The sequence below is a fragment of the Lontra canadensis genome, unplaced genomic scaffold (assembly GCF_010015895.1).
Source record: "Lontra canadensis isolate GAN:19392208 unplaced genomic scaffold, GSC_riverotter_1.0 scaffold61, whole genome shotgun sequence".
In the NCBI taxonomy this organism is placed as follows: Eukaryota; Metazoa; Chordata; class Mammalia; order Carnivora; family Mustelidae; genus Lontra; species Lontra canadensis.
Genome location: NW_022631055.1, coordinates 11,618,414 through 11,645,001, shown reverse-complemented (window position 1 = coordinate 11,645,001; position 26,588 = coordinate 11,618,414). Strand labels below are relative to the sequence as shown.

The 26,588-nt window shown below is 39.4% G+C and overlaps 1 protein-coding gene across 4 annotated transcripts in view; it reads right to left on the bottom strand.

The window, feature by feature from the left end:
• PPM1B (protein phosphatase, Mg2+/Mn2+ dependent 1B) overlaps window positions 1–26,588 on the bottom strand; it is an 88,884-nt gene that overhangs the window by 23,682 nt on the left and 38,614 nt on the right. For 3 of the 4 annotated variants that reach the window (XM_032877966.1, XM_032877967.1, XM_032877968.1), the window contains exons 2-3: window positions 11,090–11,949; window positions 3,938–4,055 (exon numbers count right to left, since the gene is read on the bottom strand). In XM_032877966.1, coding sequence (XP_032733857.1) covers window positions 3,938–4,055; window positions 11,090–11,935 — 964 coding nt within the window. In that variant the 5' untranslated portion in view covers window positions 11,936–11,949. Of the gene's footprint in view, window positions 1–3,937; window positions 4,056–7,805; window positions 7,849–11,089; window positions 11,950–26,588 lie in introns of those variants that run through there. The other variant, XM_032877969.1, reaches the window with a different exon arrangement.

The window sequence follows — 26,588 nt, the reverse complement described above, 5'->3', positions numbered from 1 at the left end:
TCATGATCCCAGAGTCCTGGGATCGAGTCCCACATCGGGATCCTTGTTCTGTGGGGAGCCTGCTTCTCCCTCTGCCTCTGCCTACCACTCTGTCTGCCTATGCTCGCTCGCTCTCTCTCTCTCTGACAAATAAATAAATAAAATCTTTAAAAAAAAAAAAAAGATTCAGAGACAGGGCAACTATTCGGTAGTTATCAATTTTATTTATTTATTTTTTAATTTAAGCTCAAGTTAGTTAATATATAGTGTATTATTAGTTTCTCTAGTATCAGTTTTAAAATGTAAAAAAAGCAAACATTACCTTACTATCACACAAGGAATAAAAGTAATATAAAAAGTTATCTGCAGGGGCGCCTGGGTGGCTCAGGTCATGATCCCAGGGTCGGGATGGAGCTCCGCATCAGGCTCTCTGCTCAGCAGGGAGCCTGCTTCCCAACCCCCTCCCCCCCACCCCACCCCACCTGCCTCTCTGCCTACTTGTGATCTCTGTCAAATTAAAAAAAAAATCTTAAAAAAAAAGTTATCTGCATACATAAAAGCAAAAACTGGAAGAAATGAAATGTTCAACAACACGGGAAGAGTTAAGAAATTTTTGGTATAGCCACTAAGTGAAATGGTTTGTCGTCACTAAAAGTGATCCTTGTGAACACAGGACAGCTACATGGAAAAACACTCTGACCTAATTTTATACAAGAATTAATACAAAAGTTGGGGCGCCTGGGTGGCTCAGTGGGTTGAGGCCTCTGCCTTCAGCTCGGGTCATGATCCCGGGGTCCTGGGATCGAGCCCCACATCGGGCTCTCTGCTCAGCGGGTAGCCTGCTTCCTCCTCTCTCTCTGCCTGCCTCTCTGCCTATTTGTGATCTCTGTCTGTTAAATAAATAAATAAAATCTTTAAAAAAAAAAAAAAAAAGAATAATACAAAAGTTAAAAAGTTATTAATACTGTAATTACCAAAAAAAGTGACAGATGAGTAATGACTATATGGAGGAGAAAAATCAGGAATTGTTTCATAAGGTTATTCATATTTAATTGAAAATTAGTTGATACATAGTATTAGTTCCAGGTATACAACACAGTGATTCAATAATCATACACACGACAAAATGTTCTTTACAGTTTAAGTGTAGTCACCATAAGATGTTACTACAGTATTACTGACTGTATTGCCGATCCTGGACTTTTCAGCCCTATGACCTCTTTGATAACTCAAGTTTGTACCTCCTATTTCTCCTCACCTAGTTCACCTATCCTTCCTTTGGCAACCATTGGTTTGTTCTCCTCACACCAATAAGTCTATTTCTGCTTTGTTTTTTAAATTCCACATGGAAGTGAAACACTGTCTTATTTCACTTTGATCCTGAAGTAGTTATGTTCCACAACAATTTAAAATTAAAAAGGTGGGGCATCTGGGTGGCTCAGTTCATTGAGCATCTGCCTTCAGCTCTGGTCATGATCTCAGAGTTCCAGGACTGAACCCCACATCAGGCTCCCTGCTTCTGCCTCTCCCTCTCCCTCACCCCCTCTGCTTGCTTTCTCTCTCTCATAAATAATATCGTTTAAAAAAAAAATTGGGCATCTGGGTGGCTCAGTCGTTGGGCGTCTGCCTTCAGCTCGGGTCATGATCCCAGGGTCCTGGGAATGAGCCCCGCATCTAGCTCCCTGATCAGCAGGAAGCCGGCTTCTCCCTCTCCCACTCTCCCTGCTTGTGTTCCCTCTCTCACTGTGTTTCTCTCTGTCAAATAAATAAAATCTTATAAAAAATAAATAAAAATTAAAATAAATAAATAAAATAAAAAAGGAAAATAATCACAGAACTCGCTAAGGCTTAGAACAAAACATTTACACACTCTATCTGTATTTACAATTTATGGAAAATACACCTTCAGAGCATGATTATTAAGACATAAACTCCACAAAAATCAGAGAATGCCAACTTAAGACAACATAAAAGCAGTGTCCTCAGCTGCCACTATGCCTCACGAGGCCCTCACCGTCACCATAACCTCCCTCACCACTCCCATTCGACTCTGCCCAACTCCCCTATCTCCAAAGGGTCTAACAGAAGCCTTCACCTACTTCTAGATCTTCACATGTGCTCTTCCTTTGACTTGAAACACTTTTTACGCATTCCAACCAACCCATGTTGTATATTCATCCTTCAGGTTTCAACTTCACACGTTGCTTTCTCAAATTCTTCTCCAACCCAAGCCTGAAGTTGTGTACTAGTGCTACATACATCTTTCCACTTTCCACTGCAGATGTTCACTGTATCACAGACTGCAAGCTTCTTGAGGCATGACTGTCATTTTTCAGCCTTATACTTGTATCTCTAGAGTACAGGATTTCTCAGCTTTGGCACTCATTCTGGACTAGTGACTTTTGGGGGCGGCAGGTGGAGGCTGTTCTGTGTACTCCAAAATACTAATAAGAAACATCCCTGGCCTCTATCAGGCTAGTGACACCCTCTCAGGACACCAAATATGTCTGCAGACATTGCTACAGCCAAAGAGAGAGAAAAGGAATGAGTGTGTATGTTATTGAAAGTGGAGAGAGGAGTCAAATGAGTTGTAAGGTAAACAAATGGGGAATCTAGGTAAAAGGTTCTACATTGTATATGGGAGCTCTCTATATTATTTCAACTCTTCTTCAAGCTTAAAATTACTGCAAAATAGAAAGTTAAAAAAACAAGTACAGTTGATTCTTCAATGACTCAGGTTTCAACTGTGTGAGTCCACTTATATGTGAGTTTTTTTTGTAAATATATTTTCTCTTCATGATTTTCTTAATAACATTTACTTTTCTCTGGCTTTCTTTCTTTTTAAAAAATTTTATTTATTCATTTGAGAGAGATAGAGCACAAGCGGGGTGGGGGGGGCAGAGGGAGAAGCAGCAGCAGACTCCCTGCTGATCAGGAAGCCCAACATGGGGCAACATGGGTCTCAACATGGGGCAACACAGGGCTTGATCCTGGGACTCTGGGATCATGACCCGAGCCAAAGGCAGATTGCTCAACCAACTGAGCCACCCAGGCGCCCCTACTGTCTGGCTTACTTTATTGTAAAAATACAGCACATCATGGGGCGCTTGGGTGGCTCAGTGGGTTAAGCCTCTGCCTTCGGCTCAGGTCATGATCTCAGGGTCCTGGGATTGAGCCCTGCATGGGGCTCTCTGCTTGGCAGGGAGCCTGTTTCCCCTTCTCTATCTGCCTGCCTCTCTGCCTACTTGTGATCTCTCTGTCAAATAAATAAATAAAATCTTAAAAAAAAAAAATACAGCACATCATATATAGAACATACAAAATATGTGTTAATTGACTGTTTAAGACTTTCAGTCAACAGTAGACTATTGTAATTAAGTTCGGGGGGATTGAAAACGTATATACATTTCCAACTGAGGGGCGAGTGGGAGAGGAAGGCAGAAATAGTGGGTGTGTTTGCACCCCCATCCCTGATGCTGGTCAAGGGTCAATGTAAAACCAATACTCTTTCATGACATCAAATGCTGACTCTTATCAGTAAGATAAGAACATATGGTATAATGAATTCCTATGATTAACTTGGGAGGAATTAAGTGTTAGTGGAATTACAGCACTCGATGTTCATCATAAGCCCCAAGGCAAATTTCACTGGACTCTTCACTCCTAAAAGCATAATCAGCAAAAGGAGAAATAAAATGGCAAGCTTTAACAGACTATTTTCAGATGTTTCTCTTTGATGGTATAATAGACATATTTGTCTTCTCCCTGACAAAAAATTCCCACACATTGGTCCAAGATGTGATAGTAAATCTCAGGCAGACAGATGCTTATTTTTTAAAGCCTTGTGTTGAAATACTTTTTCCTAACCCTAAAAGAACTATTTGATAAACAAGGGAGAATACTTTTCCTTTCCTTCTAAAACGGGAGGGGGAGGGGGGAGATCACCTTTCTTACTTACCTTCAACCCGTGATTCCAAGTGCTTATCCAGCTCTGAATCTTTTCTCACTGCTTCATCTGAGACCTTGGGAGCATTTGAAAAGCAAACTAGTACAATACTCATGTTATCTCGACTTCCCTGTATTTTAAAGAAAAAAGAAAGAAAGAATTGTATTTCCATAGTCCAGCAACTTTCTACTATTTAATTCAAAACAGTTAATTACATTAAGCAATTATAGTTTATTTAAATGACCAGAAGGTACACACTCAACACAATCATTTCCATTCCAAAGAACTATCTGAAGTATTCCCTGAAGAAATAAGATCTCTAGATAAGGACAGATCTATAATTACTTTATGACTTTTAATTCTGTGAACCTATTCTTACCCACCAGTACTCCACAACCTAAGAAATGAAGGTATCTTCATATGTACTACATCTTCTAAACTCTGTTTCCCACTCAAACTGCATATTCCCAGAGTGGCTTCTGCCCAGAAACATGCTCCCAAACAAGTGTGCACATTTTCACCTAGCTAATTAATCTGCACCAGAGCAATGCTAACAAAATTCTATTGACTTTGACATAGCTGAAAATTACTGATCATTAGGATACCCAAAACACTATACTGAACAATTACAAGCAGAGAAGAAAACAGACTGTAAACTGTTCTGAGGATAAAGCAGCAAACAATGGAAGGTAACTGGATGGCTGAGATACTGTAGTCAGATATAATAACTTTCAGAGAACAGACACTAGATTTTGTTTTTGTTTTTTAAAGATTTTCTTTTTTCATCTATATATCTGATACAGAGAGATACAGAGGGAGAGCATGAGCAGGGAGAGAGGCAGAGGAAAAGGGAAAAGTAGACTACCCGCTGAGCTGGGGAGCCCAACGTGGGGCTCAGGGCTCGATCCCAGGATCATGATCTGAGCCAAAGGCAGACGCTTAACCAACAGAGCCACCGAGGCACCCCAAGAAAGAAGTCACAAATCGTATCAGTCTGCAGAGGGGAACCAAAACTGCTAACTTAGGGACAAATTTTACTGTTGCCCTGGTAATCATACTACCATAGACAAATCATCTATATTGTAAAAAGTAGCATTATTACCATGAGATTATGAGAAATAAATTCTAAAATTTCTTGTACCTTTTCCTGTAGGTATACATATTACTTTAACTGAGTTTCTTAGAACAGTAACTTACAACACTGATTTTTTCAACCCAACCCCCCTAAAAATACTAAGTCAATGGAGGTGGTAGGCAACTTTGATGGTGCAGTTTGCCAACCCAAGTGAAAAAAGCCAAGATCATACCCATTTCTAGTCTTTTCAATCATTATGGCCAGAATCTAGGCAGGCATGGTCTGGTTCAGACTTGCCACCTTTTTGGAACCCACATGGACGCAAAGGCCTTGAAAAACTCTTGCCACCACCTCCTAAAATTCAATGTAGCAAAGCTTGAAGACAGTGGAGGTCAGGCCTTAAGAAGGCTTCAAAAAGAATAACTCTTTCCAGAGAGTGGGAAAAAATATCACGAGTATATAAAACCAGATTCTCCATAACTGAAAAAAAAAAAAAAAATCAGGATTTCCAAAAAAATCAGGACTGGCCCAAACTAATTTTATTCTTTAATGAAATCCACCAAGACTTTCACAATGACTTCATATTGGAAAATATGCACTGGATGTATGAATACATACAGATATCCACACAAACACTATGGTTCCAAATAGCATCTCTGCCCCCCCAAAAAGGTCAATACATTTTACAGGAATCATGATTGACCATGTAAGTTCAGATCAGGCAAAAGCTTTATACCATAGATATTAAAATTACACACACACACACACACAATTTCCATTAGGTTCTTATGTTATAAAAGTTATATCTTATCAATTGGGAAATTAACTGAAATACAGTTTCAGGAAGTTTAAATATCAAAAGATAAAGTAAATAATTTACATTTACACCTCAGCTATGTGTGATTCCAATGATGTTTCTTCTATTTCTACATAAAGACAATTTTCAGGGGTGCCTGCGTGGCCAGACAGCTGAGCAACTGACTCGGGTTCAGCTCAAACCCAACCACTGCTCCCAAGCTCTGCACTCAGCCCAGCGCCTCCTTAAGATTCTCTGTCCTTCTCCCTCTGCCCCTCCGCCACCATCTCTCACTCGAAAATAAATCAATCTTTAAAAAAAAAAACAAAACAAAACCCAGGGTGCTACAGTGTACCCAAAGAAATATTAAAAACGAGGGAAAACAGATTGGTATTCCATGTCTACAGACACCCTGCAAACCAGTGTGTAGTAGTTCACAGTGTTAACATCTGATAACACTATATTCCTCTCAATGACATCCTATCTTTCCAAAGCCAGGGTTTTGAGAGTTGCTATGATAAAAAGCAAGTCCCAGGGGCGCCTGGGTGGCTCAGTGGGTTAAAGCCTCTGCCTTCAGCTAGGGTCATGATCCCAGGGTCCTGGGACTGAGCCCCACATTGGGCTTTCTGCTCAGCGGGGAGCCTGCTTCTCCTTCTCTCTCTCTGCCTGCTTCTCTGCCTACTCGTGATCTCTGTCAAATAAATAAAATCTTAAAAAAAAAAAAAAAAGCAAGTCCCATAAAAAAATCAACGTAATACAGGAAATGAGGGTGGCGTGCCCAACGATTCCAAGATTTGAGAAGCTGTGCAGTAACCAACACAGTACCCATATCTCATTAGTATGTAGTCCTTTTCTTATTTTTTTAAATTTGTTTATTTATTTTAGAGAGAAAGAAAGAGAAGGTGAGGGGGAGTGGTACGGGGTGGCAAGGAGTAGAGAAGGGGAAGAGCGAGGAGGAGAAAGAGAATCTCAAGGAGACTCCCCACTGAGTGCAAAGCCCCATGCTGTCTCCCTCCCACTCCCACGACAGATCCCACCACTGTGAGATCATGACCTGAACCGAAACCAAGAGTCAGACACTCAACCAAGTGAGCCACCCAGGGGTGTCCCTGTAACCACAGTTTCTTAAAGAATGAAATAAAAGATTTTTTCAATGTATATGTATTATTTTGTTAAGACATATATAGACTCCTTAAGTTTGGCTCTAACTATATAATATTTGTATCGGCTAAGTATTAATATGGCTAAGTAGAATTGCAAAAAAAATTGAGATAGTTGGGTACCATGGGACCAAGAAAGCTTGAGAATTACTACACTATAGACTATACTTTTACATTCAGTCCTTCCTTTTCAAAATACCCAACCACACTCCACTCTAATACTATCTGTGTCTACTTTTGCATCATTCAGAATTATGTTTTCTGAAAACTATAATGGAAAAACTCCTGAGTTTAGAGCTAAGCAATTTTGGGGGGCATATGGGTACATTTTCCATGCTGTATTACTAATCTGGAATGGTGCTGCCTTTGGAAAATAAGCCAAAAAGACACAAAGGCCCTGAAAATCTTCTGCCACCACCTCCTAAAACTCAACGTAGCAAAGATTGAAGACAGTGGAGGTCTTGACTCTTGGTTTCAGCTCAGGTCGTGAGCTAAAATTTCCCCTCAATTTTATCCAACTATCAGGTACTATCTTATGTTTTAAAATAAATAAGCTTCTGGGCGCCTGGGTGGATCAGTGGGTTAAGCCTCTGCCTTCAGCTCAGGTCATGATCCCAGGGTCCTGGGATCGAGTTCCGCATCGGGCTCTCTGCTCAGCCAGGAGCCTGCTTCCCTCTCTCCCTCTCTCTCTGCCTGCCTCTGCCTACTTGTGATCTCTCTGTGTCAAAGAAATAAATAAAATCTTAAAAAAAAAAAAATTCAATATTCTTAAAAAAAAAAAAAGAATACATCTTTTAAAAAAATATGACTTAACAGCTATCTTTTAATGTCAAAACTTTATTTCCTTACTTGCAAGTTGGAAACGGATTTTTATTTCATTCATCTCAGGTCACTAGGAGGACAAATGAGTGTTATTTATAAGTTATGAAAGGCTATGCAAACAGCAGTTACGTGGCTTATGCAACCTGAAATTAGCGTAAATACCATGAATGCTACTACTAGCATTGGCGATGAAATGGGAAAACTGCTTTCTTAGGGGCTATTTTCTCCTAGAGTTAAGTATCTCAAGAGAGTAACGCCTCACTAGAGTCATCCAACACTTACTGCTTCATATTGCTAAGCAGCAATCCTGAAAAAGATTATCATTAGCCATAATAACGCTACCTTTTATAGTTGTGAAAATTAAATGTATTAAGACATGTGTGAACTGCTTAGAACAGCATTTGGCTGTACATAGAAAGCAGCAATTTACTGATGCTATTGTGATTATGACGATTATCACAATCTCCCCAGATTTCATGAGTTAACATATAAAACCTCTTATAAACTATCAGGGCATGACAAGTGTTAGAAAATATTGACACATCATTTAAATCTATTATCAGGGAAACTTCTACTGAAAAATCGGATCTACTCTCTCTCAGTTTGAAGTCGCTAGCACCTCCTGAGCAGTCGCCAAGCACTGAGCTAAAATGCTTTCCATGGATCTTAAAATTTTGTATTCAGTCTTGTAGACAAAGTTCAAAGCAATCATACCCTATTTTAATCATATTGTTTTGTAACAATGCTAACAGTCAGTTAGTTTTACACTACAAACAAGTGACAAATGATGGAGTTAGAAAAACAGAAATGGGTAAGAAGTTTAATATTTAATTCCGAAAGTAACACAGAAAGATTCAAAATATTCATAGGGCTGTTCTGTTTCAACACAAAAGTTAACTAAGCTTCTCAAAATTGACTTCAATTTGGGGCGCCTGAGTGGCTCCATCGGTTAAGCGTCCAACTCCTGATTTCAGCTCAAGTCCTGATCTCAGGTGGTGAGAGGGAGCCCTCCCCCTCTCCCCCACCCCGTGCTCAGCAGGGAATCTGCTTGAGTCTCCTCCTGTCCCTCTGCCCCCACACACTCCAGCAAACCTCTCACTCTCTCTAATTAAACAGTAACAACTGACTTCAATTTGAATGCAGCTTCATTCAAAGAAACCATAGTGGCCAACTTCCACTAAAATTGAATGAATCATGTGTTCCTCCAACCTTTTGTCCCTATTACTGTCATTTATCATTTCCGAGATTCCAGGAATCCAGGATATTTAATACCACCAACAGGAATATTTAATCGCAGATTAAAGCTGTCAAGCAAAGATCCACCACCAGAATCAGTTCAACCCCATTCAGAAGGGTGGAGCCAAATTTCCTGAAAGCTAATAATATCCTTTCAATGGAAGGGAGAGGCAGTTTATCCACAATACAAACTTCTTTTTTTACTCCAAATTACAGACCTAATAGATTTTGGCTATTCCCTTCAGAACTACAGGACATTCTTTCAACAAAATTCCATACAACATGACAAATGATTTAGACTGATACCTACAGACATGGAGATCTCTCTACAACATACTGGTGAGGAAAAAAGCATACTGTAGAATAACAAGCATAATGATCTCCTTTTTATACAAATATACAAACTCACGGGCAGGCAAAAAAGAATAGAAAGATATATACCACACAATGAGCACAGCCTAATTCAAGTGAGTGGCAGATTTTTGAATGTTTCTTTATAACTTCTAAAATTACCTGGAATTGTTTTAATAGTTAAGTATATAGTTATTTTATAATCAGGGGAAATGCTGTCTTCATCTGCTAGGCAGGTGAAAAAACATCTGCTTGCTTTTGTCTCAAAAAAGCTGCAGGTCAGAATCTCTCCATGTAGAGTCCAAGGAGAGGACATTTTAGAGCCTATTCAATCACTGACAACCATCGATACTTTCATACTTAACCTATCCAGTTAAGTTAAAAAAAAAAACAAACCATATATAGTACACTTAAGGAACAAAACAACAACAGAAAAGCTACAGGAACCATCATTTAAAATCCTTCAGAAAAAACGCTGCCAAATGGAAACACCATTTCTCTATTTGAAGCTGTCTCTTCCCATTCTACAAAAAAGAAGTAGACACTTCACCAAAACCTGGGTATTTCCAGACTCAAGAGATCCTTCATTAGAAACTTTTTGGCCGTGTCTGTATCTCCAAAGCAACTTAAAACATGGTGGGGAGACAGAACAGTTCTAATCTAGACAGAATAAGTAAGTCAGAACCTTTATTTCATATAACCAAAGGTTAGTTTTGCCTCAGTTATCTTTTCGATCAGAGCCATATACTACTCACATATTCTAGGCACTGGTCAGTTAACTCAAATTTTGACTGACTGCTGTATAGGCCCTGTCAAAAACCCACCTGAAACTAAATATTTTAAAGACATTCAAGGGAATTGCTGAATATGTTAGTCTGCATTTGCTTTCCCTATCACTATATGAAGTTAAGATTCACAGAACGTTACAAAACTAAATTAAATGTTACAGATTCACAGGAATTCATCACAGCATTATGTCTTATACTACTCTTTGGTTTTTATTTAAGATTTTATTTATTTATTACTCTTTGGTTTTTAATCAGTAATGACAAAAAAACATCTATATGAAAAGAACTCTGGTATCTTCTACCAAAGTTAAGGTATGCTCTACCATGTCATGTATCATTTATACAGAGCCACATGTAAATCCATTTTTTATTTTATTGCTAGGAAAGAACTTCTTTTACTAAATGATAAGAAATACACAATTCATACTTCTACTTCAGTTTTCATCTTAGCTGCTAGGAGGCTCAGATCTAAATTACAAAACTTGACTTAGCCTAGGTCTCTGGTGTGTCTTCCAATATTATACATAGCTTTTGATCTTTTGTATGTTTACTTCAGAAGTGTACCATAAACACAGTTCATCAAACTGCTTCAAAATCTGGCATAAGACCTCTACTGGCAATACTGAGAATTTAAATCAAAAGGCACAATTCTACATAGATGTCTCAGCCACAGCAACAAGCCATAAAGTAGTACTTAAATGACAACAAATGCCAAAAGGTTATTAAACTTAATTTTCAACCTAGAAGGTTGAGGCAAACGAGGATACTTCCCCTCCCCCCACCTTGCAAAAATAATATGTAGTGAAGAAAATGATTCAAAAACATACAGGTTTTCCCTAATGAAAAGTTTTTAAAATTTAAGTTTGGTTCATTTTACTTACCGTGCCTTTTCAAAATTAACAGGGTATTTTAACTGTAACAAAAAGACTTACATACCTTATGTAAACAAGTGTCCACTACCCAATTGCACACATTTTCCAGGTCATCAGATACCTCAAGCCTAGATTTAACAAATTCACAGAGCTCCTCATTACTCATAACATCCCAGATCCCATCACAAGCCAAGATGATAAATTCATCCTCTTCTGCTCTTAAAATTTCATAAACCTCAGGCTCTGGAGAAACAAGTTGTTCTGTTGGGCCCTTGCCATCAACACATTTGTAATCATAGTCCCCCAAAGCACGAGACACTGCTAATGAACCATTAACACGCTGTATCATTACGCTGCCTCCTGCATTCTGGATTCGCTCCTTCTCCCTTGGATTGCAAGGTTTGTGATCCTGGGTGGAAAAGCAGACTTGTCCATTCCTATACAGAACAGCACGTGAATCACCACAGTTGATAAAGTAGATATGCTTGGGTGAGATCAGGACCCCCACTGCAGTTGAACCGCTTCTGTCCATTCCATTTCTGAGGTCTGAAAAGTTACGCATGTATTCATCGATTTTCAAAAAGCCAGTTCTGATGCCATTCTTGACATTTTCCACGGAGGGCTCAAGAGCGGATCCTGATTTTGCAGCTGCCCTGAAGTCTTCGTTATTAGTGATATGTTCTAATAAATGTGTTGAGCAGTAATTTGCTACTCGAGATCCAGCATGACCATCATAAACTGCAAAAAATGACCAGTCTTCCAAGCCGTGAGGAATGCCTACAACAGCTGTGTGTGCGTCTTCCATTTCCACTCTCCATCCTTGCATGCTGCTCAGGCCGTAACGTAAACCATTTCCAGCACCATGAGCATTATGTTTCTCAGTTTTGGGTTTGTCCAAAAATGCACCCATGTTTAATAAGGAATCTGAAAGAAAACAAAAAGCAGCCAGGGTTATATGCTGAAATCTGTCAGAGAATTATCTATAATATTCCATCTGTTCTCTAGTAACTCCTATCTCAAGTGTGTTTTTCAGTATTCTCTGAATTTACTGGAACAACAAAAAAGAAACCAAGAAAATTTCCCCATACATCCTTATTCTAGAACAGTGGTTTCTCAATCCTGCCACATTAGAATCATCGGGCCAATTAAATCAGAATCTCTAGGGGTGAGACCCAGATATCGGTATTTTTTTAAAAGCCTCTCTGGTGACTTAGATGTACAGTAAGTTGAAAACCACTGTTCCAGGAAAGGGAAACTAAGAAACACAACCTGATTTAAGTTTTCTTAAATACTCAACTTATTTTTTATTTTTTTAAAGCTTTTATTTACTTATTTATTTGTCAGAGAGAGAGAGGGAGAACACAAGCAGGCAGAGCAGCAGGCAGAGGCAGAGAGAGAAGCAGACTCCCCGCTGAGCAAGGGACTCGATGTGGGACTCGATCCCAGGACCCAGGGATCATGACCTGAGCTAAAGACAGCGGCTTAACCAACTGAGTCACCCAGACGTCCCTTAAATACTCAATTTATAAGAGAACTCTGGGGTTCAATATAGAAGACTGATCCATGAGAATATTCAGAATGGTGTGGCATCTTTTCTAACATACTGAAGTAATTTAGTATATTTCAGGAAGATTTCCAAAAGCATGGATTTGTAAGATATTTTCCCTCAATGATCCTGACTACCCCAAAACTTAATTTTTTTTTTTTTTTTTTAGATTTTATTTATCTATTTGACAGACAGAGATCACAAGCAGGCAGAGAGGCAGGCAGAGAGAGAGGCAGAAGCAGGCTCCCTGCTAAGCAGAGAGCCCGCTGCGGGGCTCGATCCCAGGACCCTGAGATCATGACCCAAGCTGAAGGCAGAGGCTTAACCCACTGATCTACCCAGGTGCCCCCAAAACTTAATTTAAACATCAAATCTCCATTCTCAAACATTTGATTTTAATCAAAGCTTTACCACATATCAAATTGAAAGCTATTATTTGGATTCTGTTAGAACAATGTAACCTCAGGGATGTGCTACAGAATATACTTAACACGCTGGTGGGTTTTATAATCCACAAAGTAGCATTAGGACAACTTTTACGCGGTGCTGACAGAGACTTACAATCCACACACAGGACTGTAACGTATGACGAGGCATCCCTCTCCCTCCTGACGTCACTGTTGTTTTAGAATAAAGCTTTCCCAATTTCAAATGACTTGGTCTAGAGTGCTGGTTCTCCAAATAAGCATGCAGATGCCCCGGTAGTTTCCCACCTACAATCCTGGACCTGATACTAGCTGTGTGACCTTGAGTAAGATTCTTAGTCACTTGTAGCTCAAATTCCTTCTGTGGATTAATTAGCCACTTTTACCTTCTCTCCTCTGTCAAATGGGGGTCACAACAATAGTACCCACACAGAGTTGCAATGAAGAATGAGTTGACGTAATGTGCTTAGCACAGTACTTGAAACAATAAAATCATAAAATGTTTGTTGTTACTTGCTCAAAATGTAGATTCCAAAAAAAAAGATTTTTTTCCCCCAGTATATCTTGGATGGGGGACCTTCAAAAGAGCATGCTGGCAACTGAAAAAAATCACATTTTGAGAGACACTAATCTAGATCAACGGACTTTCATTTGGATCTAGTTATCTTTGTGAGTTACCTTTTCCAGCTATGACCATTATTAACTATATATATATATATATATATATATATATACACACACATATATATATAGTAAAATCCTGATGAACCACCATGTATATATTTATAAATTATAGCAAATCTCTAATTTTTCATGAGTTATATATACTGTATATTACATATAAATATTAAAAGGAATTCTGAAAGTTTTCCAAAATACATAAAATTACTTTTCATTCAAATATAACACAAAATAGCAATGTTATAGAATACGTTTATTTTTTTAAAGATTTTATTTATTTATTTATTTATGAGAGAGAGAGAGAGAGAGAGAGAGCGCGAGCGCGAGAGAGAGCACGAGCACACAAGCAGGGAGAGCAGCAGGCAGAGGGAGAAGCAGACTCCCCGCCAAGCAGGGAGCCTGATGTAGGACTTGATCCCATGACCCTAGGATCATGACCTGAGCTGAATGCAGACACTTAACTGACTGAGGCACCCAGGGGCCCCAGGAGTCACACACTCTTCTGAGGGAGTTAGTCAGGGGCCCCTGTTGTTTTTTGTTATTGTTTTTTTAGTGATCTCTATCCCAAGTGTGGGACTTGAACCCACAACCCCAAGAACAAGAGCTGCATGCTCAACCAACTGAGCCAACCAGGCACCCCCTCAAACCACTTTTCATTTCAATCTGTCAATTAAAAAAAAAAAGTGTTGTCCTTTTCATCACCTTGATGCTCTAATTAAGGTGCCACTGTTTTACATTTCAACAAATAGGCTGAAAATCACCAGAATTTCTCATTTCAAAGATTAAAACAATAGTTCAGAAATTCCTATTTCCAAATTTGTTTTTAAGTGAAGAATAAATAGAGAAGGAAGAAAGGGTATTCAGTAGAACACTACAGGGAACATTAAGAATGAAAAGGAGGGGCGCCAAAGTGGCTCGGTGGGTTAAGCCGCTGCCTTCGGCTCAGGTCGTGATCTCAGGGTCGTGGGATCGAGTCCCACGTCGGGCTCTCTGCTCGGCGGGGAGCCTGCTTCCAACTCTATCTCTGCCTGCCTCTCTGTCTACTTGTGATCTCTCTGTGTCAAATAAATAAATAAAATTAAATTAAAAAAAAAAAAAAAAAGAATGAAAAGGAACCTGGAAGGGCAGCTTTGGAAAACCATCCAATGAGTACCCCCCACAACACACACTCTCCTGAATACTGTGGAAGTTACACCAAGAACAGCTGCTGCTTTCACTGCTAGGATTCCTACCTGCTGTCTGGTTCTTTCTAAAGTTGCTTGCTCAAGATTCAAAGTCCAGGAAATTAGTATCTGACTGAGCTCAGGTCACCAGCACACCTAACAGGCTTTATCAGGGACTACATTCTTTCGCAAATAGGTCATTTTTTAAAAAAGATTTTATTTTATTTATTTAAGTATGCTCCACAACCAGCGCAGAGCCGGAACATGTGGTCTGAACTCATGACCCTGAGATCAAGAGTCAGATGCTTGGGCGTCTGGGTGGCTCAGTGGGTTAAGCCTCTGCCTTCAGCTCAGGTCATGACCTCAGAGTTCTGGGATGGAACCCTGGGATCGCATAGGGCTCTGCTCAGCAGGGAGCCTGCTTCCCCTCTCTTTCTCTCTCTCTGCCTGTTTCTCTGCCTACTATGTAACCTCTGTCAAATAAACAAATAAAATCTTAAAAAAAAAAAAAAAGTCAGAAGCTTAACCCTGAGCCACCCAAGTGCACCTCAAGATTTTATTTTTAAATAATGTCTACACTCAATATGAGGTTCGAACTTAAAACCCTGAGATCAAGAATTGCATGCTGTGGGGCATCTGGATGGCTCAATCATTAAGCGGCTGCCTTTGGCTCAGGTCATGATCCCAGGGTCCTGGCATCGAGCCATGAGTTAGTTCCACATCAAGGCTCCCTGCTCGGTGGGAAGCCTGCTTGTTCTCCCTTTCCCACTCTCCCTACTTGTGTTCCACTCTCTCGCTGCGTGTGTCTTTCTCTCTCTCTCTCTCTCTCTCTGTTACATACATACATACATACATACATACATACATACATAAATATTGCATGCTGTAACTGAATGAGCCAGCCAGGGTGCCCCACAGATTGGCCATTTTTAAGTCCCAAACTGGTATTTTAAAATTGGGGTTGTCCCTTAATGATTTATTTTTATTAAGTTTTACTTATTTATTTTTAAGTAATCTCATACCCAATGTGGGGTTCAAACTCAACTCTAACATCAAAAGTCAAACACTCTTCTGAGCCAGCCAGGTGCCCCTGATTTAATTTTTTTAAACATGAAATATCACACATATGAGAGATTACATAACATATACATATAGCTAAAAAGTAAAAAAATGAACACCTATGTACCCATCATAAAATTTAAGAAGTATAACATTATCAAGACCACTGAAGCATCTTATTATCCTGAATTTTATCATCAGTATCCCTTGTAGTTTTTAACCACTTGAGGCACAGTTTTCTATTTTTTACATTATACATTGTACTCTAGTATTTTGGGAGTTTTTGGCTCACCACTATACTTCTGAGATTCATCCACATTGACGCAGAGCTGTAGTTCTCTATGCCACTATATGTTCATGTATAATTTTTATCCATCCCACTATCAATGAATATTTGAGTTGTTTTTCATTTTTTAATATTATAAAACAGTGAACCATCTTGTGAACCATCTTGATGCCCATGAAGTTTTCCTAAAAGACATGCCAAAATTCCCCAGTACTTAAAGTATGCAAATTTGACAGGTACTATACATGATCTTTTTTTCCAACAAAGATCACGTGACAGGGGCGCCTGGGTGGCTCAGTCAGTTAAGCGTCTGACTTCAGCTCAGGTCATGATCTCAGAGCCCTGTTGTGTTGAGCCCCATTAGGTTCGAGGCTCAGCAGGGCATCTGCTTGTTCTGCTCTGTCTCTGCCTCTCTCCCCACTCATGCTCATGTGCGCACACTCAAATAAATAAACTCTTTTGGAAAAAAAATCACAAAACAAACCATCACCTTTCCAAAGGTTTAGTTCCCAAATGCTCATTTGCTAACACTACTTTCTTTAAAATAGTTACCTTCTTGATAAGTAACCTTTATCTTGAATGGGAAGATTGTGTGTGTGTGTGTGTCTGTATTTTCTTTTATCTAAAAATATCTACATACTGCTGTGGAATTAGCAACTTCTATTTTAAGTTGTATTTTTCTTCAAAAGCAAAGAACTTTGCTATGAGATAATCAGCAAACTTCTATGCAATAAAATGTATTTCCTGGTCACTTCTCATATAGGCACTGTAGAAACTACTTTTTTTTTTTTTTAAAGAATTATTTAGGGGCGCCTGGGTGGCTCAGTTGGTTAAAGCCTCTGGCTCAGGTCATGATCCCAGGGTTCTGGCATGGAGCCGTGCATTGGGCTCTCTACTCAGCGGGGAGCCTGCTTCCTCCTCTCTCTCTCTCCGCCTGCTTGTGATCTCTGTCAAATAAACAAAAAAAAACAAAAAAAAAAAAAATTATTTATTTGAGGGGCGCCTGGGTGGCTCAGTGGGTTAAAGCCTCTGCCTTCGGCTCAGGTCATGGTCCCAGGGTCCTGGAATCGAGTCCTGAATTGGCTCTCTGCTCAGCGGGGAGCCTGCTTCCCCCTCTCTCTGTCTCTGCCTGCCTCTCTGCCTACTTGTGATCTGTCAAATAAATAAACAGAATCTTTAAAAAAAAAAAAATTATTTATTCGAGAGTGTGCACGCCGCCAGCAAGGAGTGGGCGCGGGGGGGCGGGGGGTGTCGGAGAATCCGACGCAGACTCAGTGCTGAGCCGGAGTGCAAGGCGGGGTTTAATCCCACCATCCTGAGATCACAACCGGCGCCAAAATCAAGACTTCAATACAACCAACTGAGCCACCCAAGTGCTCCCAAAACTAACTATATTTTATTTTATTTTATTTTATTTATTTATTTGACAGACAGAGATCACAAGTAGGCAGAGAGGCAGGCAGAGAGAGAGGAGGAAGCAGGCTCCCCACTAAGCAGGGAGCCCGACGTGGGGCTTGATCCCAGGACCCTGGGACCATGACCTGAGCCGAAGGCAGAGGCTCAGTGGGTTAAAACCTCTGCCTTCGGGGGCACCTGGGTGGCTCAGTGGGTTAAAAACTCTGCCTTCCGCTCAGGTCATGATCTCAGAGTCCTGGGATCGAGCCCCACGTCGGGCTCCCTGCTTAGTGGGGAGCCTGCTTCCTCCTCTCTCTCTGCCTGCCTCTCTGCCTACTTGTGATCTCTGTCTGTCAAATAAATAAATAAAAAATCTTAAAAAAAAACAAAACAAACAAAAAAAAAACTCTGCCTTCGGCTCAGGTCATGATCCCAGCATCACTGGATGGAGCCCCACATCAGGATCTCTGCTCTGCAGGGAGCCTGCTTCCCCCTCTCTCTGTCTCTGCCTGTCTCTCTGCCTACTTATGATCGCTATCTGTCAAATAAATAAATAAAAGCTTTTTTAAAATTAAAAAATGAAAAACTAAAGTTAGAGGTCTTGTTTTTATAAAATTAACTACACTGATATGCTAACAGCTCTTTATAAACTCCTGGTTCAATTTCTTTGCTGCAATAATTAACCTATGAATGATGCAGTCAATGATTTTTACCTTAAGTGACTATGATTTTCTTCCATAAAAGGTTGTCTTTATTAAAAAGTCATTCACTGCTAAAAATATATATTTGCCTAGCATCTCTTTGCTTTTGCTATTCACCCCCCAACAACAGTCATTATTACTGAAACACAAGTTAGTAAACACTAAGGAGAAAGTATGTTACAACATCTATAGTTTATTAAAATAAAATCAATTGTAAAGCAAATTGTCCACAATGTGTAATTATTCTGATACTGACTTCACACCTGCACTGTATACTATGCATGTTTCAAAGGCATGTGATGACAAAGAAATGCATTTTAGCTTTTTGCCATACATTCCATGTTATTTCTGTCACTTTGACCATGAGAGAAAAAGCAAGTGTTCCTCCAGTGATATGATTATCTTCTACTGTTCAACAAGAAACCCCAAAGGGCCTTGTAAACATTTATAATTTAGTGCAGTTTTGTACTCTACTGATGGATTTATCAAACATCTCTGAAAAAAAAAAATTCATATAAAGTTTTTTATACTCAGAATGCTTAATTTTTAAATGCCTTGCTAACTTGTTACAATTTCATGCTATCGTTTAGTTACATGTCAAGCAACACTGTACATTCAAAGAAGGCAAAGTTCCAATACAGATCCATGTATCAAACAGTCTTCTTCAACAATCCCGGATTTTTTTGCATTTGATATTTCAGATCTGATTATATCATAGTTTTTACCCCAGAATGAGAGTTTATACTGGAATTAGGAGTTTTAACATTTTTTATGTGTATGCCTGTGTGTACTTATAGCTAAAATCAATCTAATTTTTTATAGGAATTTTTTACTGTCTCTTGCTCATTTTTTGAAGCAGCTTCATTAAAACCTGATCATATGAAAATCAACATAATTACATATAAACCTCACTGTGATACCACTGACAACAAATGCAAGTGAGGAAGTGAAAATTCTACCCTTCCCTTCCCTAGGATCTCCCACCAGCACATCTGACCTACTAACAGTGTGAAGCCAGTGCCAATCACTGTATTAAGTGCAATTTGCCTTTCTGCCTTATGAAAGACAATAAATAGAAGTTCTAATTTTTAAAAACTTAATACTAATGGCTTATTCTGCAAACCCACATTTAGAGATCAGTGATGTATACAACTCTGTGGGCCACAGTCTTTTTGCAAGATTGAGAATGTATGCACAGTAGCATTATCTAAAGACTGAACATATCTATATCTTTTTCCACTGCCTTCTTTGAGGAAAATACATTAATGAAACCACAGCAGCATATTATATAATAATTGTACTCTGAAGTAAGAATCTGACAAGTGATACTTTAAAAGGGGTTCTCATACCTGGAAGACCGGGGACTCCTTGTTGTCTTTTTATTTACCCTAAGTAACTTGCTTAAATCACTTTAAGTAACCACATTTTTATTTTTAATTTTTACTATGATTTTTTTTAGGTAAACTCCAAGCCCAACGTGAGGCTCAAACTCACAACACAGAGATCAAGTGTCACATGCTCCATTGACTGGACCAGCCAGGTCCCCAAGTAATCACATTTTTAAAATCACTTAAATGGTTTCACATGTGTTTACATATTATATAGCATTCAATGCTGGGATGAACCTACAATTTCTCATTTACAATTAGTGCATAAAATACGGCAATAAATTATTCAAACTTTTAATGTATCTGCCAAAAGAATACTTCAGCTTCATTCAATTAATTTAAAATTATAAATAATACAGTAAGTACTCATTCAAATATTTTCTTTCCCCCTCCCCCCTTTCTTTTTTCTTTTTTAAGTAAACTACCCCCAATTCGGGGCTTAAACACAACCCCAAGACCAAGAGTTCCATGTTCTAACAAATGAGCCAGCCAGGTGCCCCTCATTCAAGCATTTTCTGAGTACCTACTGCATGCCAGGCACCATATCAGATACTAGGAATAAATTGTTCCCTTCTTAAAACAACTCCTCGTCTGGTGGAAGATAAAAACCAGTACACAGATTATGAAGGCACACTGTGATACAGGGTACAATGGGATAAATACAGGTATGCCAACAGGAGCTGTAAAAGATAGCCTCATGCACTTAAAAATTTTCCAGAGGTTGGGGAACCTGGGTGGCTCAGTGGGTTAAGCCTCTGCCTTCGGCTCAGGTTATGATAGGGATCGAGCCCCGCATCGGGCTCTCTGCTTACTGGGTAGTCTGCTTCCCCCTCTCTCTCTGCCTGCTGCTCTGCCTACTTGTGATCTCTCTCTCTCTGTCTGTCAAATAAATAAATAAAATCCTTTAAAAAAAAAGAAGTTAAAAAAAAAATTTCCAGAAGCACCTGGCTGGCTCGGTCAGTGGAGCATGTGACTCTTGATCTCAGGGATATAAGTTTGAGCCCCGTGCTGGGAGTAGAGATTTCTAAAAAATAAAATCGTAAAAAACAAAAACAGAAAAGCTTTTTTTCTAAAGGAAGAAGCCTAAGCTGAGACTTACATGATGGAAAGGGGAGACGGAATTAGCCAGCATATACAAAAGCCAAAAGAAGAGTAAGAGCACAATTAATTTGGTATAGCTGGTGTGTGTTTGTGTGTGAGCACATACATGGGCATTTCAAGGGGAAAAGCAGAAGCACTGAAATCCCAAGAATAAAATTTTCACTGAAATGTCCATTATCTACTTATCTCAGAATCATGTATTTAAGAACTCAATAAATGTGCCATCCTTTTCTTGCCTCAGAAGGTAGTAAACCCATCTGACAATTGCACTTTTCACTGAGAAGACAAATCTGGAGGAATGTTCTAGAGGTCCTCAAATTTAGATGAGTTATCTATAGTTTACATTCTTCTGTAGAATAAGTCTCCACATAAAAAAGTCTGATACCTTTGAGTTTGCTTACAAACCGGCTCTAAAAGGGAATAAAGGGTGAGAGGTGGGCAACTTTTACATATAACAAGTCAAATTTCAGGGAAGAGACTTGAAGGGCTATTCAAATACACTGAAATCTTAACACGATGTTCATGTTCATGTAACATGTAACATGTAACATGATGTTCATGTAACATGCAAATACAGATAGTGAAGAGGATACTCACACAACTCATCACCAGATAATTAAAAGAGTTCCAAAGCTGAATTCCAGGTTCCCTTTTTTCCTAAATCCTCCAATTCATTCATAATCATCTCTACTCCATCCAATGAATCCATAAAGACAGAGGCTTTCTTCTCCCCTTCCCCCTGAACATGTCTAGGGACTAGAACTTCATCTAAAGAACTGCATTCGTAGCTGCTGGAGAAGAAAAAAGGCTAGTCTCTGATAATAAAACACCCAAGATTCAATGGACTAAATTTACTACTATTTCTAAAAGCATTAAACGTCGTGCAGTTAGCTAACAATTATTTTGATGACAAACTCTCTAGCAAACAAGAAAAATTATCTGAAGCATTGTTCTTTAAAAATTCCTTTGATTTTGAAGTTCTATGTCTTTTGCCTTAGTTGACAGACTGGGGAGGATTTGTTCCCATCAATCTTACTCCAAGAGGGACACATGTACTTCAAAGCTGCCCTCAGTTTACCATCAAGCCCAAGTACATTTCGCATTTATAAACAAAACTGAAAGCACAGTAGGAATCACTTAATAACAGGTCATCAGAGAACAGAACTTCATTTTTTCAAATAACAAGTAACTTGTAAAACTGAAGGAAAAAACAAGTACTGCACCAACATTTGTAATAACAGATTCTAATAAAGCCTCAATTCAAAAGCAGGACTATTCTATCATAATTTGGACACTACATTATTTTAAAATCGTGCCTTCCCCCCTCCCTGCCTTAACTGTCCTTGCCTATGCAAAGTTACATTCTTCCAGAAATGTCAGATTTGAGTCTTACCTTTTCCAGAAATCCTTTCTCCACGATACTCTATTGAACTCCATTAATAGTTACTTCTTTCCCATCCATTTAGTACATGCTACTTTGCATAATTAATGGTCCCTCTGTGTATACCTCCTACCTCCCAAAATAGTACGTTTATTTATTTTCCTGCCAAAACAAGTACTGGAATAAATGTTAGAGGACTATTTTTAAAGATTAGTTTGAAAGAAGTGGTTTAACAAAGCAACACTTCCATTCCCAATAAGTGATAAATAATACGTTATACAGCCTTTACCATAAGGCCATATCCTTCCAAGAACTGAAGTAGATTCCAGGAAGGATATAGACATGCACTGTATTACACTGAAAAGAGAAAGCCATAGGCAAGGAAAAAAAAAACAAAAAACAAAAACTGAACTCATTATTCCAGCATCAACAGAAGAGCCTCATTCTGTCAGAGCAAGACTTCCAGGGAGGACAGCACACAGGTGTGTGATCTGGGGTAATGGATGCTAAAGTGGTGTCCACCCCATTAAGGCAATCCAGGGTTTACACTATATGAATGAAACTGTGCACAAGACAAGTATCAACTAAATTATATATTTGGGGGGCGCCTGGGTGGCTCAGTGGGTTAAAGCCTCTGCCTTCGGCTCAGGTCATGATCTCGGGGTCCTGGGATCGAGCCCCACATCGGACTCTCTGCTCGGCAGGGAGCCTGCTTTCTCCTCTCTCTCTCTGCCTGCCTCTCTGCCTACTTGTGATCTCTGTCTGTCAAATGAATAAATAAAATCTTTAAAAATAAATAAATAAACAAATGGATGAATGAATGAATTAATTACATATTTGGTTATTGTACTATATGCTTATTTCTTTTTGGATGTCCCCTATCTTTAATATAGTTTAAAAGTTCCTACCTTATCTCAATTATCTTATGTCAAATTATGGGGGGAAAGTCTCACACCCATGTTCTAGAGAGGGTTTTGAAGTCACACTCAATGCTCTCAGTCTCCCTTAAGTCAGTAATAACAAAAAGCAGGAGTAATAACAGTCTCCCAATCGGAAGAAAACCTCTGGCTTAAGCAAAAGAGCATGCCTGAGTATATACATATCTAAATCTCAAAAGACTGAACAAAATGGCCCCCAAAGAGCCAAGAAATCCATAGTGGGCTGTAAGAATGGATATTTTCTCATAATAAATAAAGCATATGAACTTGCACCCAAAACACAAACACGTGTAATAAACATACCATCTTAAGATAATGAACTGAAGGAAACAATAAACAGAATGCCTAAACATTAGTTCTGATTCCTGGCTCTACCAAGTATCTGTTTTCCTGGTGGGGGGCAGGGGGAGCTGCAGAAAACAATAGGAGCATTTCTTCCTGTTCTGAAATTCCATGTGGTTAGAGACTGACCAGTAAGTAAACTACCTACTGCTTCCAACAAATATAAAATTATATGACATCGTAAGACCAAAATACAACTCACAATGGATAGTTCAGTATCACTGGGCAAGTTTGTATTTCATTTGCAGTATCAGAAAAAGGTAAGTAAGGAGCACCTGGGTGGCTCAGTGGGTTAAGCCTCTGCCTTTGGCTCAGGCCATGATCTCAGGGTCCTGGTATCGAGCCCCACATCAGGCTCTCTGATCACTGGGGAGCCTGCTTCCCCCTCTCTCTCTGCCTACTTGTGATCTCTCTCTATCAAATAAAGAAATAAAATCTTTAAAAACAAAACAAAAAAAAAAGAAAAAAAGAAAAAGGAAAGTAAGTAAAGTAAAATTAAGTAAATGAATTGAGGATTTTAACCAGCTTTCTCACTTTCTGAATGAAAGTCAGAGAACTTATGTAGGCTTATTGCCCAAGGCTCCCAAAATAATCACAACCATACTCTTTTCTCCAACTTGAAGAAAACAAAACCTCAGTTAAGTCAAGCATGTTCTCTCCTATGAAATCTTACAAACTACTCCAACCAAAAGTATTTACCACCTTTCTGAACTCCTGGAAGTAGGGTCACACACAAGCCTTATATTAAATGTAACATTTATATCATTCCAAATGTATTTGCCTATGTCATATGGTTCCAAGTTTCAATTTCAACCTTTATTTCAAACCAAAGACACTCTTCTTACTTAAAATTTACCATTAAGAACTAAGCTTGCTTGTTCTTATGTTTTCACTATTCATCCATGGAATTTACTTTTTTTCTTAAATGATTTTAATTTTTATTCATGAGAGACAGGAGAGAGAGGCAGAGGGAGAAGTAGGCTCCCCACTGAGCAGGGGGCCCGAGGTAGGACCCTGGGATCATGACCTAAGCTGAAGGCAGACACTTAACCAACTGTGCCACACAGGCACCCTACTTTTTTTTTTTTTTTTAAAGGAATCACTAATTTGGCCTGGTTATCTTTTTGAAAAGTTTAGTTTTATACTCTGTGTAAAGAAAGTCAATGCTTCTCCATGTTGCTGGGCACTGTCTGCCTTGAAGAGTGACTGCTAACTCAAGGAGGAAGTAATACCACGCCTGAGCCTCTCTGAAATCCCACAAGACTATGATACGGGACTTTTAAATCCATGAAGATCAAGTGAGCGAGAGTGGAGACAATAGTGAAGCCCGGGAAGTGGCAGAACCAAGACTGTGATGTGGTTAAAATGATGCTAACTGTGAGGCTACAAGCAACGCACTCGAAACTACAGAGTGGAGGTGAACACGGGGCAAACGAGCGGACGGACGGAAGCCCACTGGAAGAGGCAGGTGGACTTCCCATAACCCTCCTCTCTGGGTCAGCGTAGTGAATGAAGGAATACCACTCCCTCACCCCAGAAAGAAATGTAAGTTTATTTCTGAAGAAGGTAAAACAGGACCTTTAGAACTGGAGAATACCAGGGAGAGATTAGGGCTGGAAACTAGCCTTAAAACATAAGATTAAGTAAAAGTTTACACACTTATTGTTTGATACACTAGCCTTTTTCCAACAGTCAGTTCCCAAATGTTGGCAATCAGATGTATACCCTCTAAATAAAAGATGAGAAGAGGCTTATTCATACTCTTTAGAATCTCACTAATTCTACAAGAAAGATTTTATGTATGGACACTGGAAGTTACTCAAAAAAATAGGTCAAATCACCCCACAGTGAATCCCATAGCCAACAAACCCCAGAGACAGACACAGAGCTTGCAATCAACTGTTCAACATCCACTTTAAAATTTAAGCAGTCCATGGCCGAACACAGAATTTCCCTAAAAAAAGACAGAGGGGCCAAAACAAGCAGACTGGAAGAGAAAAGCCTAGAAAGGGACTAGGCTGTGCAAAGAAAAGTTAATCACAAAAGGAGGAGAAAGGAAGCATGCAAGCAAACTCCTTTCAAAAAGGTAAGAGAGATTCTGAATCCATGAAATAACAGGATGTTTTTAAAAGGAAAAACAAAACATTCAGAGGCCTTAAAGATCTCCTGTAAAGAGATCTTTCTCTTCTCATGGAAGAGAAAGCCGGGAAAATTAAAGTTGAGGGAAATGCCCAGAAATTACAGCTACAAGACAGATGGTACAAGAGGAGAGGATCAGCCCAGGAAGTTCAAAAGTCAAAAAACGGAGAGTATGGGAATACAGAAAATTGAAAAGGAGAAATGCAAGCACACCCTGGAGATACTGCAGGTTTGGGTCCAGACCGTGGCAATAAAGTATCGCAACAAAGTGAGTCAAATGAACTTTTCCATTTCCAGGGGCATATAAAAGACTCTTAATCTCAGGAAACAAACTGAGGGTTACTGGGGGGAGGGGGGAGGGACAGATTGATTGGGTTATGGACACTGGGGAGGGTTATGTGCTATGGTGAGTGCTGTGAAATGTGTAAGCCTGCTGATTCACAGACCTGTACCCCGGGGGCAAATAATACATTATATGTTAATTTTAAAAAAATCTATATCTAGACCAAAAAAAATTATGTTTATACTACACTGTAGTCTATTTAGTATGCGATAGCAAGATGTCTAAAGAAGCAATGTGTATACTGTAATTTTAAAATATTCTAGGGGTGCCTAGGTGGCTCAGGTCATGATTCCCAGGTGCTGGGATGGAGTCCTTCATTGGGTTCCCTGCTCAGCAGAGAGCCTGCTTCTCCCTCTCCCTCAGCCACTCGCCCGGCTTGTGTTCTCTGGCTCGCTCTATCTCTGTCAAATAAATTAATAAAAATCTTTTTATAAATAAATAATAAAAAATACTTTATTGCTAGGGTGCCTGGGTGGCTCAGTTGGTTAACCCTCTGCTTTCGATTTAGGTCATAATCCCAGGGTCCTGGAATCTAACCCCATGTGGGTCGGTCGGGCTCCCTGCTCAGCGGGGAGTCTACGGTCTTCCTCTCCCTCTGCGATAGCCACCCCCCCCGCCCAGTGCTTAGGCAAATAAATAAGTAAACGAAAATACTTTATTGCTAGAAAATGCTAA